The 13,799-nt window shown below is 53.5% G+C and overlaps 2 protein-coding genes across 2 annotated transcripts; one reads left to right on the top strand and one right to left on the bottom strand.

Moving 5' to 3' along the window:
* The first annotated feature begins 4,347 nt into the window (after positions 1 to 4,347).
* On the top strand, positions 4,348 to 7,680 carry GUCA2B (guanylate cyclase activator 2B). The gene is made up of 3 exons (XM_068966720.1): positions 4,348 to 4,440; positions 5,546 to 5,732; positions 7,619 to 7,680. The coding sequence occupies exons 1-3, from the start codon at positions 4,348 to 4,350 to the stop codon at positions 7,678 to 7,680; spliced, it is 342 nt and encodes a 113-aa protein (XP_068822821.1).
* A 3,805-nt stretch (positions 7,681 to 11,485) lies between these two features.
* Positions 11,486 to 13,224, bottom strand: GUCA2A (guanylate cyclase activator 2A). The gene is made up of 3 exons (XM_068966546.1): positions 13,150 to 13,224; positions 11,919 to 12,108; positions 11,486 to 11,550 (listed from the first exon to the last, which is right to left on the bottom strand). The coding sequence occupies exons 1-3, from the start codon at positions 13,222 to 13,224 to the stop codon at positions 11,486 to 11,488; spliced, it is 330 nt and encodes a 109-aa protein (XP_068822647.1).
* Between the last annotated feature and the right edge of the window lie 575 nt (positions 13,225 to 13,799).

Here is a 13,799-nt window from a genome sequence, read left to right as displayed (position 1 = left end):
ATCCTGCCTGAATTTCCCACCTGCTAGCTTGACCTTCAAAATTCAGACACACGACTGCATCTAAATTTCCAGCTGCCAACTGGCCCTACAGATTTCAAATTTGCCAGCTTCAGCAATCTTTTAAAAGAAATCTACACAGTTTACCTACAAAACAGAAACAGTTGCAGGAGTAGAAAACAGTTTTATGGTTACCAGGGGGTAAGAGGGAGGGAGGGATAAATTGGGAAATTGGAACTGACATATACACATTGTTGTTGCTGTTTAGTTGCTAAGTTGTTTCTGACTCTTTGCAACCCGATGGATGGTAGCCCACCAGAACCTTCTGTCTGTGAGATTTCTCAGGCAAGAATACTGGAGTGGGTTGCCATTTCCTTCTCCAAGGATCTTCCTAACCCAGGGATCTTATGTCTCCTACATTGACAGGCAAGTTCTTTACTGATGAGTCACCAGGGAAGTCCAACGTATACACATTACTATATATAAAATACATAACTAATAAGAACCTGCATGAAAGTCATTCAGTCGTCTGACTCCTTGCAACTCAATGGACTATACAGTCTATGGAATTCTCCAGACCAGAATACTGGAGTGGGTAGCCATCCCCTTCTCCAGGGGATCTTCCCAACCCAGGGATTGAACCCAGGTCTCCCACATTGCAGGCAGAGTCTTTACCAGATGAGCCATCAGGAAAGCCCGTATAGGACAGGTAACTCTATTCAATACTCTGTAATGACTTTTATGGGGAAAGAATCTAAAAAAGGGTAGATATACGTACGTGTACCACTGACTCATTTTGTTGTACACCTGAAACTAACACAACACTGCAAATCAACCACTCTCCAATAAATTTTTTTAAGTAAATAAAATCTAATGGCACCCCACTCCAGTACTCTTGCCTGGGGAATCCCAGGGGCAGAGGACCCTGGAAGGCTGCAGTCCATGGGGTCGCTGAGGGTCGGACATGACTGAGAGACTTCACTTTCTCTTTTCACTTTCATGCATTGGAGAAGGAAATGGCAACCCACTCCAGTGTTCTTGCCTGGAGAATCCCAGGGATGGGGGAGCCTGGTGGGCTGCCATCTGTGGGGTTGCACAGAGTCGGACATGACTGAAGCGACTTAGCAGCAGCAGCAGCAGACAGGTAGAGATGGAAGATGGAGAAGGAAATGGCAACCCACTCCACTATTCTTGCCTGGAAAATCCAATGCACAGAGGAGCCTGGCAGGCTACAGTCCATGGGGTCGCAAGAAAGTCAGGCATGATGGAACAACTAAGCAGAGATAGAAGACCGATAAGAAGAGAGAAGAGAATATATATGCATATTTAACAGAATCAGTTCTGTTTCTCTGGAGAATCCTGATACAAAGCGCTTGCAATAATCCATGAGACCAACAATCCATGATGATCGTTTGCACCTTGGCATCAGCAATGGAGATGGTGAGACATGGTTGGGGTACAGAAACATTTCAGAGGTAGAATAAACTGGGTTGGTTAATGAATTGAGTTTGGCAATTAAAACAAAGACAGGCGTCAAGGACGACCCCTAGATTTTTGACCTGAGAAACTTGATGAGTGATAGCACCCACACCTGTTCTGGGAGATGCTGAGGAGGAAGATAAATGAGTCTGGAGCTGAGGGGAGAGGTCAGGCTAGGGTACTTATGACATTAAAGTCCTTAAGATTGGAGAAGATTCCCAAGGCGGTGATTACAGACAGAGGACAATAATCCGAGGACTGAGCTCTGGAGCCCCTGGGGGTTCTAAGCTCTAGAGGTCAAGAAGAGCAGGAAGAAATAGCCAAGGAAACTGAGAAGATGGACCAATGAAACTGGTAGAAAAAGTGAAGAGCGTGTGTCCTAGAAGCCAAGTCAAGAAGAGGCTTTATTCCAAGAAAGATGGCGTGGTCAGCTGTGACAAATGCTGCTGGGAAACGCTCAGTTTGGGGGCATGGAGGACTGTGGCGGTGGGCACTGGAGAGGGGGCCCATTGTGGAGAGCGGGGCAGCCCCAAACACACAGGGGCAAACTGCCACTCACTTTGTCTCTGTGTTTGAGGCTTCCACACGGGGTCCGGAGTCCAGGCTGGCCTGACAGTCACTTCCCATGTCCCTCAAGAAGGCAGTGCCCTGAGAAACGTCAACACATGCCGGCTGACGGGGGCAGTGGCAGGGCTGTGCGTCTGTGGCATGATGGATTGGTGAAGAGATTAGGAAGAACAGGGTTGAAATATGAATCTGAGTCAGACTAGGCAGATGGGGAAGTTGCACCTTGTTCCCAGGGAAAGAATGACATGAGATGGTCCCTGGCTGGCACAGCGGAAGACAGAGAAGGGAAGGAGGCCACGGACACAGGATCCTCTAAACCCTACAGGCTTGGCCCTTGTCTCTTGGGGCCAGGCCAGGGAGGCTGAGCTTGCCCGATGGAGAGAGTGGGGACGGGGGATTCGAAGATCGGGAGTGTCGCAGCTGCAGGTTCAAAGGTGGGGCCTATCAGGGAGGCCGCCATAGGGAAGGAGAGGCAGGCGGGGAAACCACAACTCACAATGTGGGCCCCAAGGGCCATGCACGTTCTGGGGAAAGGGAGAGTCATGGGCTCCTTTGGGATGGGACTGTCCAGGTTTTCCTCCCAATAGCCACTGGGAGGTGGTCCATTATTTCCTCCACTTACTGATGAAGACTTGGAGAAGCTGCCCAAGGTCACACAGTTCAGAAGTGCTGGGGTCTGGGTTTGAACATGGATCTCCTTACCTCCAAGGCCCATGTTCCTTATTTCTCCCATAAGCTGAGCAGAGACGAGAATTCCAGAGAGAAAACATGCTGCACACACCACGTGCTTGAACTCGCTGGGCCGGTAAAATGAACTTCATCTGTAAAAGGAAGACAATAATGATACCTATCACAACAGATTGAAGGGGATTCTGCTCACAGAACAGCGTGGCGCCTGCGTATTTGAGAAGAGAGTTATTGTTTCTGACGGTTATTTCAGTTTACAGATAAGAAGTCATGTAAGAGTCTATCAAATTCTTCGTACTCAGAAGAGTAGGCCAAAGTCTGGATTCAAAGCAAGACAATGGGAATACCAAAGTTCACTCAAGCTTTTTCCATTTCATCCCAAGAGAAGAAAGAAGGGGATGAGCAGGCAGGCTGGTGGGGAGCAGCCCCGAAAGCATGAGATGGGATTGAGCTTTTGCAAAAAGAATCAGCCTTAGGAAACACAGTGACATCAGATTTTAGCCACAAGTTGGAGAGTGGGCCTGGAATACCCAGATGGGTTATCTGGGCTTCAACTCAATGTTAAGCATGGAGTACCTGCTGCCTGCCAGGCTCCGTGCCTGGCAGGGCAGAGCCATGGGATGGGCACTGCTGACAGCTGTCCCGGCTGGCGGTGGTGATGACTCCCTTGCGGACTTTGACCCAACCTTCAATCACGGAGGTGGTAGGTCACACACTGCCTCGAATGGCAGCTGTGAGATCAAGGGACCTTCAGTGGCATGCGTTACCCCCAGAAAAGGATGAGCTCAGGAGGAGCCAGCCTCATCACTCTCATAGCAGCCTCATGTGGTGGGTCCTGTCACAATGCCCCTGTGATGGAAGAGGAAGCTAAGCTCAGTTAGAGTTGATGTGACTTGACAAGATCACTCGGCTGCAGCAGAATCAGGATTTGGACCCTGGTCAGTCTGTTTCCAAAGCAGGTGCTCTTTCCTCCAGGCCAAGTTAGGCTTTTGGCTTCTAAAAGGCATCGACAGGTGGGATGGACAATACCGGTCCTGGGTGTACCCATCACTTGGGAGATGGCAGACAGAGGCAGGTTGAGGGGCTGGGCAAGCACTGATCACAAGGATGGTCTTTCAATAAAACTGGGGAGAGGAGATGGGAGACACAAGGATCTAGGGATGGAGAACCCTGAGGTCAGCCTGATATCTGCCTGCCTGTCTGCCTGTACCTTTTGACCTGAGGAAAATCCCTAGGCTCAGCTGGGGCAGATGCCCGAGCCCCCATTGTACTATCGACTGGCCCCGTTGCCTGAGACCAGGTGCTCTACCTCTGGGGCCTCGCTCTCCCTGGCTATGAAAGGGTCCCCCTCCCTCCACCAGCACAATGCCTTGCACGCACGGCAGGCACTCAACCCAGCATCACGCTCCCGTGTTCTCAGGGCCTCCCTACCCCCATCACCCCCAACCCCCTTCCTGGGAGTGGGCCCAGGCTTGTCAGGGTGCCAGCCAGCTGTCAACCCCGCCCTGGCTGACCAGTTAATGAATGACGGGTGCTGGAGGCCAGCCTATAAAAAGCTGCCAGATGAGGAAGCAGGTGGGAGCCAGGTGGACGGCGGCGGGACACAGAGAGAGCGAGATGGCCAGCAGGGCGGTGTCAGGGTGCCTGCTGTGTGCGGTTGCCCTGGTCTTCCTCGTGCTGCTGCAGGGCACACAGTCAGTCTACATCCAGGTTTGTGCTGAAGGTCCCCACGGCGAGAGGCTGGGATGGAGAGGGAATGCTGGGAAAGTCATTAAGAACAGTCCAGGACCCAGGGCTCAGCCCAACACCCAAACACACCACAGGGGCCAAAAGAGCAGGTGGGTGGAAGCAGCTGGAACGCCGATGACAGCGATGGCAGTAATGATAACAATAAAGTATGGTCATTCTGCGTTGCTCTCCTCAAGTGCCCATCCCGGTCAGAGGCCAGATGGGGAGTTAGACATAGCGCCTGCCCTTGAAGAGCCCAGAAGGGGAGGGAGACTTCTTTAATGCTCCCACAACTCTGTAGGCGGAGAGGGGATGATGGCCACCAGAGAAGCTTGCCTGGAGAGTTAACTCGAGCTGACATTGCAGGATGAGCAGGAGGGATCTAGGCACAGGGACCGGGACTGCCCAGGCAGAGAAAGGCCCCAGCATGCAGAAAGGCCCCAGGAGAAGGCAGCAGGGGGTGCAGGTCTCCTCGCAGGGTGGCTGTGAGGCTACAAGAAGTCCATCGATGGAGGCAGGGCCTGCCTGCGGTGTGGCAAGCTGCCACTGGGCTCCTGGGTAGCACATTCTCCTGGGCATCCTGGGGAAGGAATAAGGGAATTCTGAGGTGGGGTGTGCCATCTTCCCCCTGCAGCCTTGGCCTTGGAGCCAACCAGCTAGACTGTGCATTGCCATCATTTTGCCATGTTAGTTCAGGGGCAATCACGCAGTTATGGGGAGGGAGGCAGTGCCTGGGTACCAGGCACCTGGGAGGAGTGGAGTTTGATTGTCCCTGTCAGATGAGGTTCAGAGTGGGGAAGAGACAGGCAGCCGGCGGAATTTGAATCAAACTCTCCCCCTGCCACCCCGGTCTCCAAAGCCCATGCCTTGAACCACCATGATCACAGCTTTGCTCAACCTCATCTCCCAGTTAGCCTGTGGCACAGGGGGATGTGAAGTGTCAGACAGCACCTCCCACCTGCCCGGTGGTCTTCCACGCCTCGACTTTTCAACTCCATGAGAACAGGGATGCTCCCTGGTCTCCTGGCAGCACCCTGCCCCCTTCCCTGCTCAGGCTGTGATGCCTGAGGTCTCCTTCCTCCTCTAGTACCAAGGCTTCCAGGTCCAGCTGAAATCGGTGAAGCAGCTGAATGACCTGGCGGATCAATGGGTGCCCAGCCCCGGCCTGCAAGACCAGAGTCCCCAGCCCTCTGTGTGCCATCACCCGGCCCTGCCGCTGGACCTCCGGCCCATCTGTGCCTCTAAGGATGCAGCTAGCATCTTCCAGGCCTTGAGTGAGTCCCCCCACCCCCATGGAGCCACCTGACCCTCATGTTCTCGCCTCCCTGCACCCCAGGTCCTCTACCTCGTGTGGCTTCTGTTAAGCACCTAGTGGCTGAGAATAGGGAGAAACTTAGCCCCTGCCCTTCCTGGCTGGGGCACTGAAATCAGCCATGCCAGGAGCCCCTTCAGTCCCCAGCAACCCGGCCAGGATAATCAGCCTGCCTCCAAGACTTCACAGGTCGGGGGAAGGGACACTGGAAATGAATCCATAAAAATGACTGCAATACATGGGCGACCAGGGAGGCCCAGCGGGGACACAGGAGCGAGATGGCTCCTGTCTGGGGACATGAAAGGGAATCTGAAAGGCTTCCAAGAGGGGCTGACATCTAAGCTGAAATGCGAGGGATGAAACAGCTGATCAGGAGAATGCAGGGACTGGCTGGCACTTATTTTTTTTCTTTCGATTTTATTGGAGTATCATTGATTTATAATGTGTTGGCTTTGGGTATACAACAAAATGATTCAGTTATATATATACATCTATTCATTCTTTCTTTCTTTTTTTTTTTTTAATTAAATTTTAAAATCTTTAATTCTTACATGTGTTCCCAAACATGAAACCCCCTCCCACCTCCCTCCCCATAACATCTCTGTGGGTGATCCCCATGCACCAGCCCCAAGCATGCTGTATCCTGCGTCAGACATAGACTGGCGATTCAATTCTTACGTGATAGTATACATTATAGAATGCCATTCTCCCATATTCATTCTTTCTTTTCCGGATTCTTTTCTCTGTAACCTTAATTTATAACCTGTATCTATATAGGTTAATCTATAACCTCTTAATCTATAAGCTATAGATTCTCATATAGGTTATCACAGAATATTGAGTAATGTTCCTTGCGCTATACAGCAGGTCCCTGTTGGTTATCTGTCTTATATACAGTGGTGCTCAGCGGCAAAGAGTCCACCTGCAGCGCAGGAGACACAGGGACATGGGTTCAGTCCCTGTGTGGGGAAGATGCCCTGGAGGAGGCCATGGCAACACTCCAGTCTTCTTGCCTGGAGAATCCGGGGGACAGAGGAGCCTGTCGGCCTACAGTCCCCGGGGCCACAGAGTCGGACACGACTCAAGTGGCTGAGCTCGCAGGCACATATGCTAGTGTGTACATGCTCATCCCAAGCTCCTGATTTATCCCTCCCCACATCATTCCGCCTTTGGTAGCTATACGCTTGTTCTGGGTATCTGTAAGTCTGTTTCTGTTTTGTGAAGAAGTTCATTTGTATCATTTTTTTTTAATTAGATTCCACATAGAAGTGGTATTCGGTAGTCCCTTAGTCCTGTCCAGCACTTTGTGACCCCCATGGACTGTAACCCACCAGGGTCCTCTGTCCATGGGCTTTCCCAGGCAAGAATACTGGATTAGGTTACCATTTCCTTCTCCAGGGGATCTTCCCAATCCAGGGACTGAGCATTTATCTCTTGCACTGGCAGGGGGATTCTTTACCTCTAAGCCACCAGGGAAGCCTGACTTACTTCACTTAGTATGCTCATCTCTAGTAGCCAGTATTTACTGAGCACTTACTAAGTACCAGGCCCTGGGTCAATCCCTTTGCCTGCCTGCTATCCTCACTACCCCTTGGCCAGGTTGATACTGTCAGTTGAGCAGGCAGGGTTTGAGTGACTCGCCCAGGCACTGCTAGGAGGACAGGACATGGGACTTGAGCCCAAGCCCCTCACTCTGCCTTTAAACTTTCTTGCTCTCAACCTGTGACAAAGATACCAAGCCCCTCCCTCAGACCCTCTCAGAGGCAGACCTTCTCTGGCTGGCTGGTCAGTGACTCTCTGGACCAAGGATGTTTCAGGTTCAGCTGACAAGTGTTTTCCTCCACCCAGGGACCATCGCTGATGACGACTGTGAGCTGTGTGTGAATGTTGCCTGTACCGGCTGCAGCTGAGATGGCCTGGGTGCCCTGAGCTCACCCAGGAACCTTGCCCCCACCAGTCCACTGCCTTCAGAGCCTCTACTCCCATCCAGGCTCCGGGGGTCCCCACCACCACAGTCATCCCCTCTCCTCCAGGGCCCGACAGCTGGATCTGGTGCAAAGCAATTGGACCCACAGCTGGAGAAGAGTTTGGTTCTTGGAGCAGCCCTGATGCTGAATAAAGATGCTCCACCTACACTCGGAGCCAGGTGTCCATTTGTTCATCACCAGGAGGCTGGAGCAGAGCTTCCCGGGAAGCTGGCTGGGTTGGACCCCTGAGTTAGGCGTTTTCCTGGTTTCCTTGTCTATGGAGTTGGTTCATTAAGCTCTGTTTCATATCGGAAGAGTGAGGCTGTGAATGGAAATGAGTTGCCTGGGATCACAGAGTTGGAAAGCCACAGAGCACCCAGACCCATCTGACCCCCAAGCTAAGCTCAGGGCCTGGCCCAGCGGCAGAGCCAGAACTTCTGTGCTCCTGATGGAGTTGGGGGGACGATGAGGGGAGAAGACGGGAGGATAGGGGAGAATGGGAGGAGGAACGGGGCTCTCTCCTGAAGGTGGGAGTGGGGTGGAACAGGTGGAGAGAAGAGCCACTCGGTGCCCCTTCTGGGCTGATTGTGCCCACCCTCCCAACCCCCGCTGCCTTAGTGCACCCTTGTCCCCCTTGCTGGGCTCCACAGGACCATCTGGCCAGCTCCAGGTGGGAGGCCTTCCTTCTCTCTTCACCCTGGTGGCCCTGAGGAATATTAGTGATACCAGCATCTCCTGAGCATCTGCTACACCCTAGGCACCGCTCTGAAGTCTCTGCGGATATTAACTCACTGAGTTCTCACAACACTCCAGGGCAGCAGATACTTCATTATTACCACATCCACTTTACGAGTGAGGGACCCAGGTACAGAGAGAGCTAGTGAGCCCAGGATCACAGGCTCAGCAAAGTGGCAAAGCAGGCTTCTTCCCAGGAAGTCTGGGCCAGGGTCTCTGCTCTGAAGCACCATGTGACTGCCTCCCTGTGACCCCGGGCCCTGGCCACAGCTGAGGACACCCAAGGGAAGATGCCCTGCAGCCACTGCCTTCCTCTAAGGACCTTCCGAGCTCTTCTGGAGGCTGGGGATTCCTGGGAGAAGGGCTTCCCAGGGTGGCTTCCTCCTCAGCCTCTGTCCCAGGCAACCAGAGAGGAGAAAATCCTTGGGCCGTGCCCTCTGAGCACAGACCCCAGGGCCACGGCCATGGTGAATTCCTCCAGACTAGCTGCCCGGAGGCCAGCAGCCACTCCAGCTCCTTCCTCTGCTCCCCTCACAGGGGCCTTTGCAAGGCCTCCTACATCCCTCTGGGCTCCTCTCCTTCCTATGTCATCACTACCTCCCAACTCCTACAGCGCCTGCCAGGCCAGAGATTCCTCCCTGCCCTGCACCCTGCAGGCTCTCCATGCCCACCATGCCAGATGTACACCACAGCGCTGCTCCAACAGTGCCCCTTACCCTTCTGAGGCTCCCCAGTACCATCTCTCGCGTCTAAACTGAGCCCAGCACCATCTGGCCTCGTCTCCCATCTGCCTGGGGAGGAGGCAGTAAAGGCAACTGCCACTGAGTGAGCACCTACTATATGCGAGGCACATGGTGGAGCCATCTGCACAGAAATAATAATAACAGCGTCAGCAAAGTGTTCACATTGGCCCCCAGGGACCTCTAAAAGCCTTTCCTCTATTACTCATTTTAATCTTCACTCAACCCTACAAAGTAGGGATTCCTGTCATTCCCATTTTACAGATGAGGAAACTGAGGAAAAAATAGGCGAACTAACCTGCTGAAAGTCACACAACTGGTAACAGGCAATGCCTGAACTGACAGAGTTTGGCTTCAGAGTGGGAGCATTAAGTGTTTCTGACCCACCACCATTCTCATCAAGTGCCCCTGCAACCTTGGGAGGAGGGATCTGTTACCATCTCCATTCTCAGATGAGGAAACCAAGTCTCGGAGAAGGGTACAGAGCCTATCAATGACAAGGTCAAGCTCAAACCCAGCCCTGTGCATCTCCTGGGCTCTATGTCGTCCAGGCTGAACCATGCCAGTGCCGTGAACCTTCCTGATTCTGTGTCTGCATTAAACCCCATCCATTTTCTGAAATGCCTTCTGTGTCTCTCCGTTCACACTGATTTTGAAATTACATCCATCCCAGTGCAAATTCCAAGGGCTAATGCAAACGCCCTGCCTTCTCTCCCCATTCACAGAGCCTTACTGACCTCTGCCCTGAAGATGCCTCACCCTCTGAGTCCTGAAGCCTAGGGAATCCTGCCAGAATCACCCTGGGGCACTTCCTCTTCCTTCCCTAAGAAGGACCCTGGTTGCCTCCTTTTCCCTCATTCCCTCTACGGTTCTTTGTTCTTTGTATTTTATTTTGTTGTTTTGACCATTTATTGAATTCTCTCCTGTTTGCATCTGAACTTTTCTTGCATTACACACACATTTACACACACTATTTCACCTTGTCTGGGTGTGTGCTCTGTGTGTGCATGCTAAGTTGTTTCAGTCATGTCCAGCTTTTTGCAACTGCATGGACTATTACCGCCAAGCTCCTCTGTCCATGGGATTCTCCAGGCAAGAATACTGGAGTGGCTTGCCATTTCCTTCTACAAGGGATCTTCCTGACCCAGGGATGGAACCCGATTCTCTTATGCCTCCTGCACTGGCAGGAGGTTTCTTTACCACTAGCGCATCCTGGGAAGCCAGTACAATTACAATCCCAGTTTTACAGAGGAGGAGATGAGGCTCAGAGTGGGAAAGCGACTTTCCAAACATCACACAGGACATGGAAGACCTGAGCAGGACCACAGGGCTGAAACGGTGTAGCTGTTGCTTGCCCTGTCCTGCGTGTACAGGATCAGCCCCGTGGCGGGCTTCACCTGCCCCGGGGCTCAGAGGGCCTTCCCTAGACTCCGAAGCCATTGATTCACAGGGAGGCCCAGGGAGCAGCAAGGATGAGGGGGCATAAGGACTTCTCCTGGAAGGGTGAGGAAAGGCTGCCCTTTGAGAGGAGGCACGGGGATGAGGACTTGGCCCCTGAGCAGGAGTGATGTGGTCAGGAATGTGGAAAGTGGAGCACAGGATACGGTGAGAACTATGGCTTGGGGTGTGGGCCCTGGGGGCAAGGGGAGCGGGGCAGGGGCGAGGGGAGGGGCGGGGGTGGGGGTGGGGGCCAGGCAGGAGGCAGCGCTTAAGTGGTCAGTGTGGGGCTAGATCCTGAGGCCCCTTGAACACTCTCCAGCCAGAGGCTGACCGCATAGCCCTTCCGTGCCTGTGTTGGTCATCCAAAGCAGCTCAGGTGCTCTCCTGTGGTTTCGTGGCCTTGATGACCCCGAGGATGGTGAAAAAAAAGCAGAAGTTCCACCTCCCCATTGATGGATGGTGGATTCAAGTCCCCAGCGTCTGTGCAAGGAGGCAGCCCAAGAGGGTGCTGGCTTAGCAGAAAGAGTGGATGCTTGCACATAGCACGCTGAACCCTGAGCTCGTGAGGGCAGGGTAGGCATCCCTAAAGTGTGATGAGTAGGCTGATGGATAAAAGAAGGAACAAACGCAACACAAAGAGGGCTCTGGAATTTGGTTTATTAGCCGCGGGTGGGCATGGATCTTGGGAAGCATCAGCAGCTCCGGTGGGGGCAGGGGCTGGGCACCCCTCAGGCTGCTCTCTCCTCACTCCTGCATTCGGAGTAGGTTGAGCTGTGAGGAGGAGGAGGAGCGCCCTGCGGGGGAGGGACAGGAGGCAGAGAGTACCATCTGTTCTAGCATCCAGCACAAGCCGCGTAGGCACAGATCTCACACGTGCTTGGATCCGCTGCAATGGCCCCTAGACGGGAGAGACGGAGCCCCGTGAGAGCAGCTTCCCTTCCCCAAAACTCCCTTCCTCACTTGAGCCAGAGTTTGGACATCCGCCACCCGGGAGAAACCCAGGCCTGTCCTTTCTGACCAGCGGGGCTTTCAGCAACAAACCAGGACACAAGTACCACTCAAGCCAGCCAATTAGAAGAGTCTACTCAGACAGGTGCTACGGCTGAGACCAGAAGAACCCGGAAGCACAACAGAGGCTTAACAGACCCACCAATCAGAGTTGAGCCCGTCCTCGGAATCCCACCAATCAGAACACACTTCTCCCTCAAGAGCTACAAATCCGGGAATCCATGGGCCCCCGGGCTCTTCAGAGAGAGGATTACTCACCCAGCCTGTCCAGGATCTCCTGGGCGTTGGGCTCCTTGCAAAGAGGCTTGAGTTCTTCGGGAAAAGTAGGCAAGCTACAAAGGTTGGAGGTAATGGGTCCAACAGGATTTCTAGGGATTCTAGGCTCCTGGAGCTCCGGGAGGTCCTTGAGCTTCTTCACCGACTCCAGAGAAAAGGAGAAGTCTCCATCCTAAGAGAGACATGTCCGGAGTGTGAGGCCAGGCTGCAGCCTGCTCCCTGACTGCCTCCCCCAGGAGTGACCCCTCTCCCGGCCCAGAGGCGCTCAAGCAGTGTTTGCGGCATATGGGAGCCAGGTGCTCCGCCGCGGGGCAATATGAGGTAGTCAGAGTTCAGGCTTTACAGCCAGACACTAGGCTTGGATCCTGGTTTTGCTTTGGAATCATGAACAGGTCATTACACGCCGGGAGCCTAGGTTCTGCATGTTATATGAGGCATGGAGAAAACAGACACGAAGTGTCAGGGACACAACAGGTGTCTACGAGTGGGTGCGGATCTGTGGGGAGAGACCCGGAGCTGGGACCAGATCCAAGCTTCCTGATCCACGAGGCTGCACCCAGGTAGTCTTCACCTCTGCCTGAGAGCAGTGTGGGCTGATCCCCTGGGCCCCAGCTCCAGCCTGGTGCCTGGCTGTTTGAGAAGCAATAAAAGGCCTCCCGGGCCTGGCTGTGGAGCCAGAGTGGGGCCCCTAATGGGTGCCAGGCTGGCTTCTTAGCTGGCATCCACACCAGTAGGGACGCCCTCCCGTCAGGACCTTCAGGGTGTCCAGGTGATTTCTGAGGCCCAGGTCAGGGCTTTAGCTGAGAAGTAAGGTCTAGAATGAAACTGAGCTCCTTCACTTTCCAACCACGTGCCCATGACAAATTACAGACTCTAAGCCTCCATTTTTCCCCCTCTAAGAAATGGGGCTAGCAATCCCTTCTTCCCAAAGTGATCCTGGGGCCCCAGTAGAGCCTGGTCACAGCAAGCACTCTGTAAATTGGCTAGTCACTTGCCTTTCCCTGGCTGATTCTCTTCTCTCTTCTTGATCTTTCTATGAGTTTAAAAATGAAAGGTGTAAGAGGCAGGACTGAGAAGGAGATCCGTGGGGCAAAACCAATCCTTAGACATACCCCACCCCCAGTCCCCAGGGAGGGGTTGCTTTATCAGAGGATAGGCCCTGGACCCTGGAGGTGGGGAGTAGTCTGGGCAACGGTGGGGAAAGAGAACTTACCTTCACGATGACTCCTCCTGTCAGGGTGGCCCAGGCTCCAAGGAGGCACAGGGCGGACAGCAGGAAGGTGTTCATGGCGGCAGCACCCAAGAGAGAAGAGTGACTGGTTCTGGATGCCAGGGGGAAACAGTGGGACTTTTAAAGGGGCAGGGTTACTGAGTAACTCAGGAGTCTTGATGAGCATCTCAGCTGCTTGCTGGTCAATTCAATCCTAATCAGATAAGGCTCAAGACCGCCCTGGCAGATAAGAGATCAGTCCAGGGAAGCGTCAGAGCCCCAGCCCCTCCCTGGGCTCCCACTTTAACCCATGACTGGACTGGGTTCTGCATTCATTCACCAACTACTCACACTCACTGATGGCTCGGGGCCAGGCCATGTGCCAGGGTGGGGCTGCAGACTGCACCCAGCCCTTAAAGAGGGAGGCCCAGGCAGGGGCAGTGCAGGGTTATTAGGGGAGTGGGTGGGCAAGGGGAATGGAGGGGCCATTCACCCAGCCCAGGGGCAGGGCAGTTCAGGAAATTTTCCCAAAGGAGGTTGTGCCAGCACTCAGGTTTAGAGAATGGGTGAAAATTTTCTTAGAGAAGGGGCCAAAGGTAGAAGGCCATTTTTTGCACAGAATGTCACATGTGGGATAGCAGGGAAGTAAAATA

The sequence above is a fragment of the Capricornis sumatraensis genome, chromosome 2 (genome assembly GCF_032405125.1).
Source record: "Capricornis sumatraensis isolate serow.1 chromosome 2, serow.2, whole genome shotgun sequence".
Classification (NCBI taxonomy): domain Eukaryota; kingdom Metazoa; phylum Chordata; class Mammalia; order Artiodactyla; family Bovidae; genus Capricornis; species Capricornis sumatraensis.
Note: the sequence above shows the minus strand (reverse complement) of the source record. Positions and strands in the feature narration are given on the sequence as shown.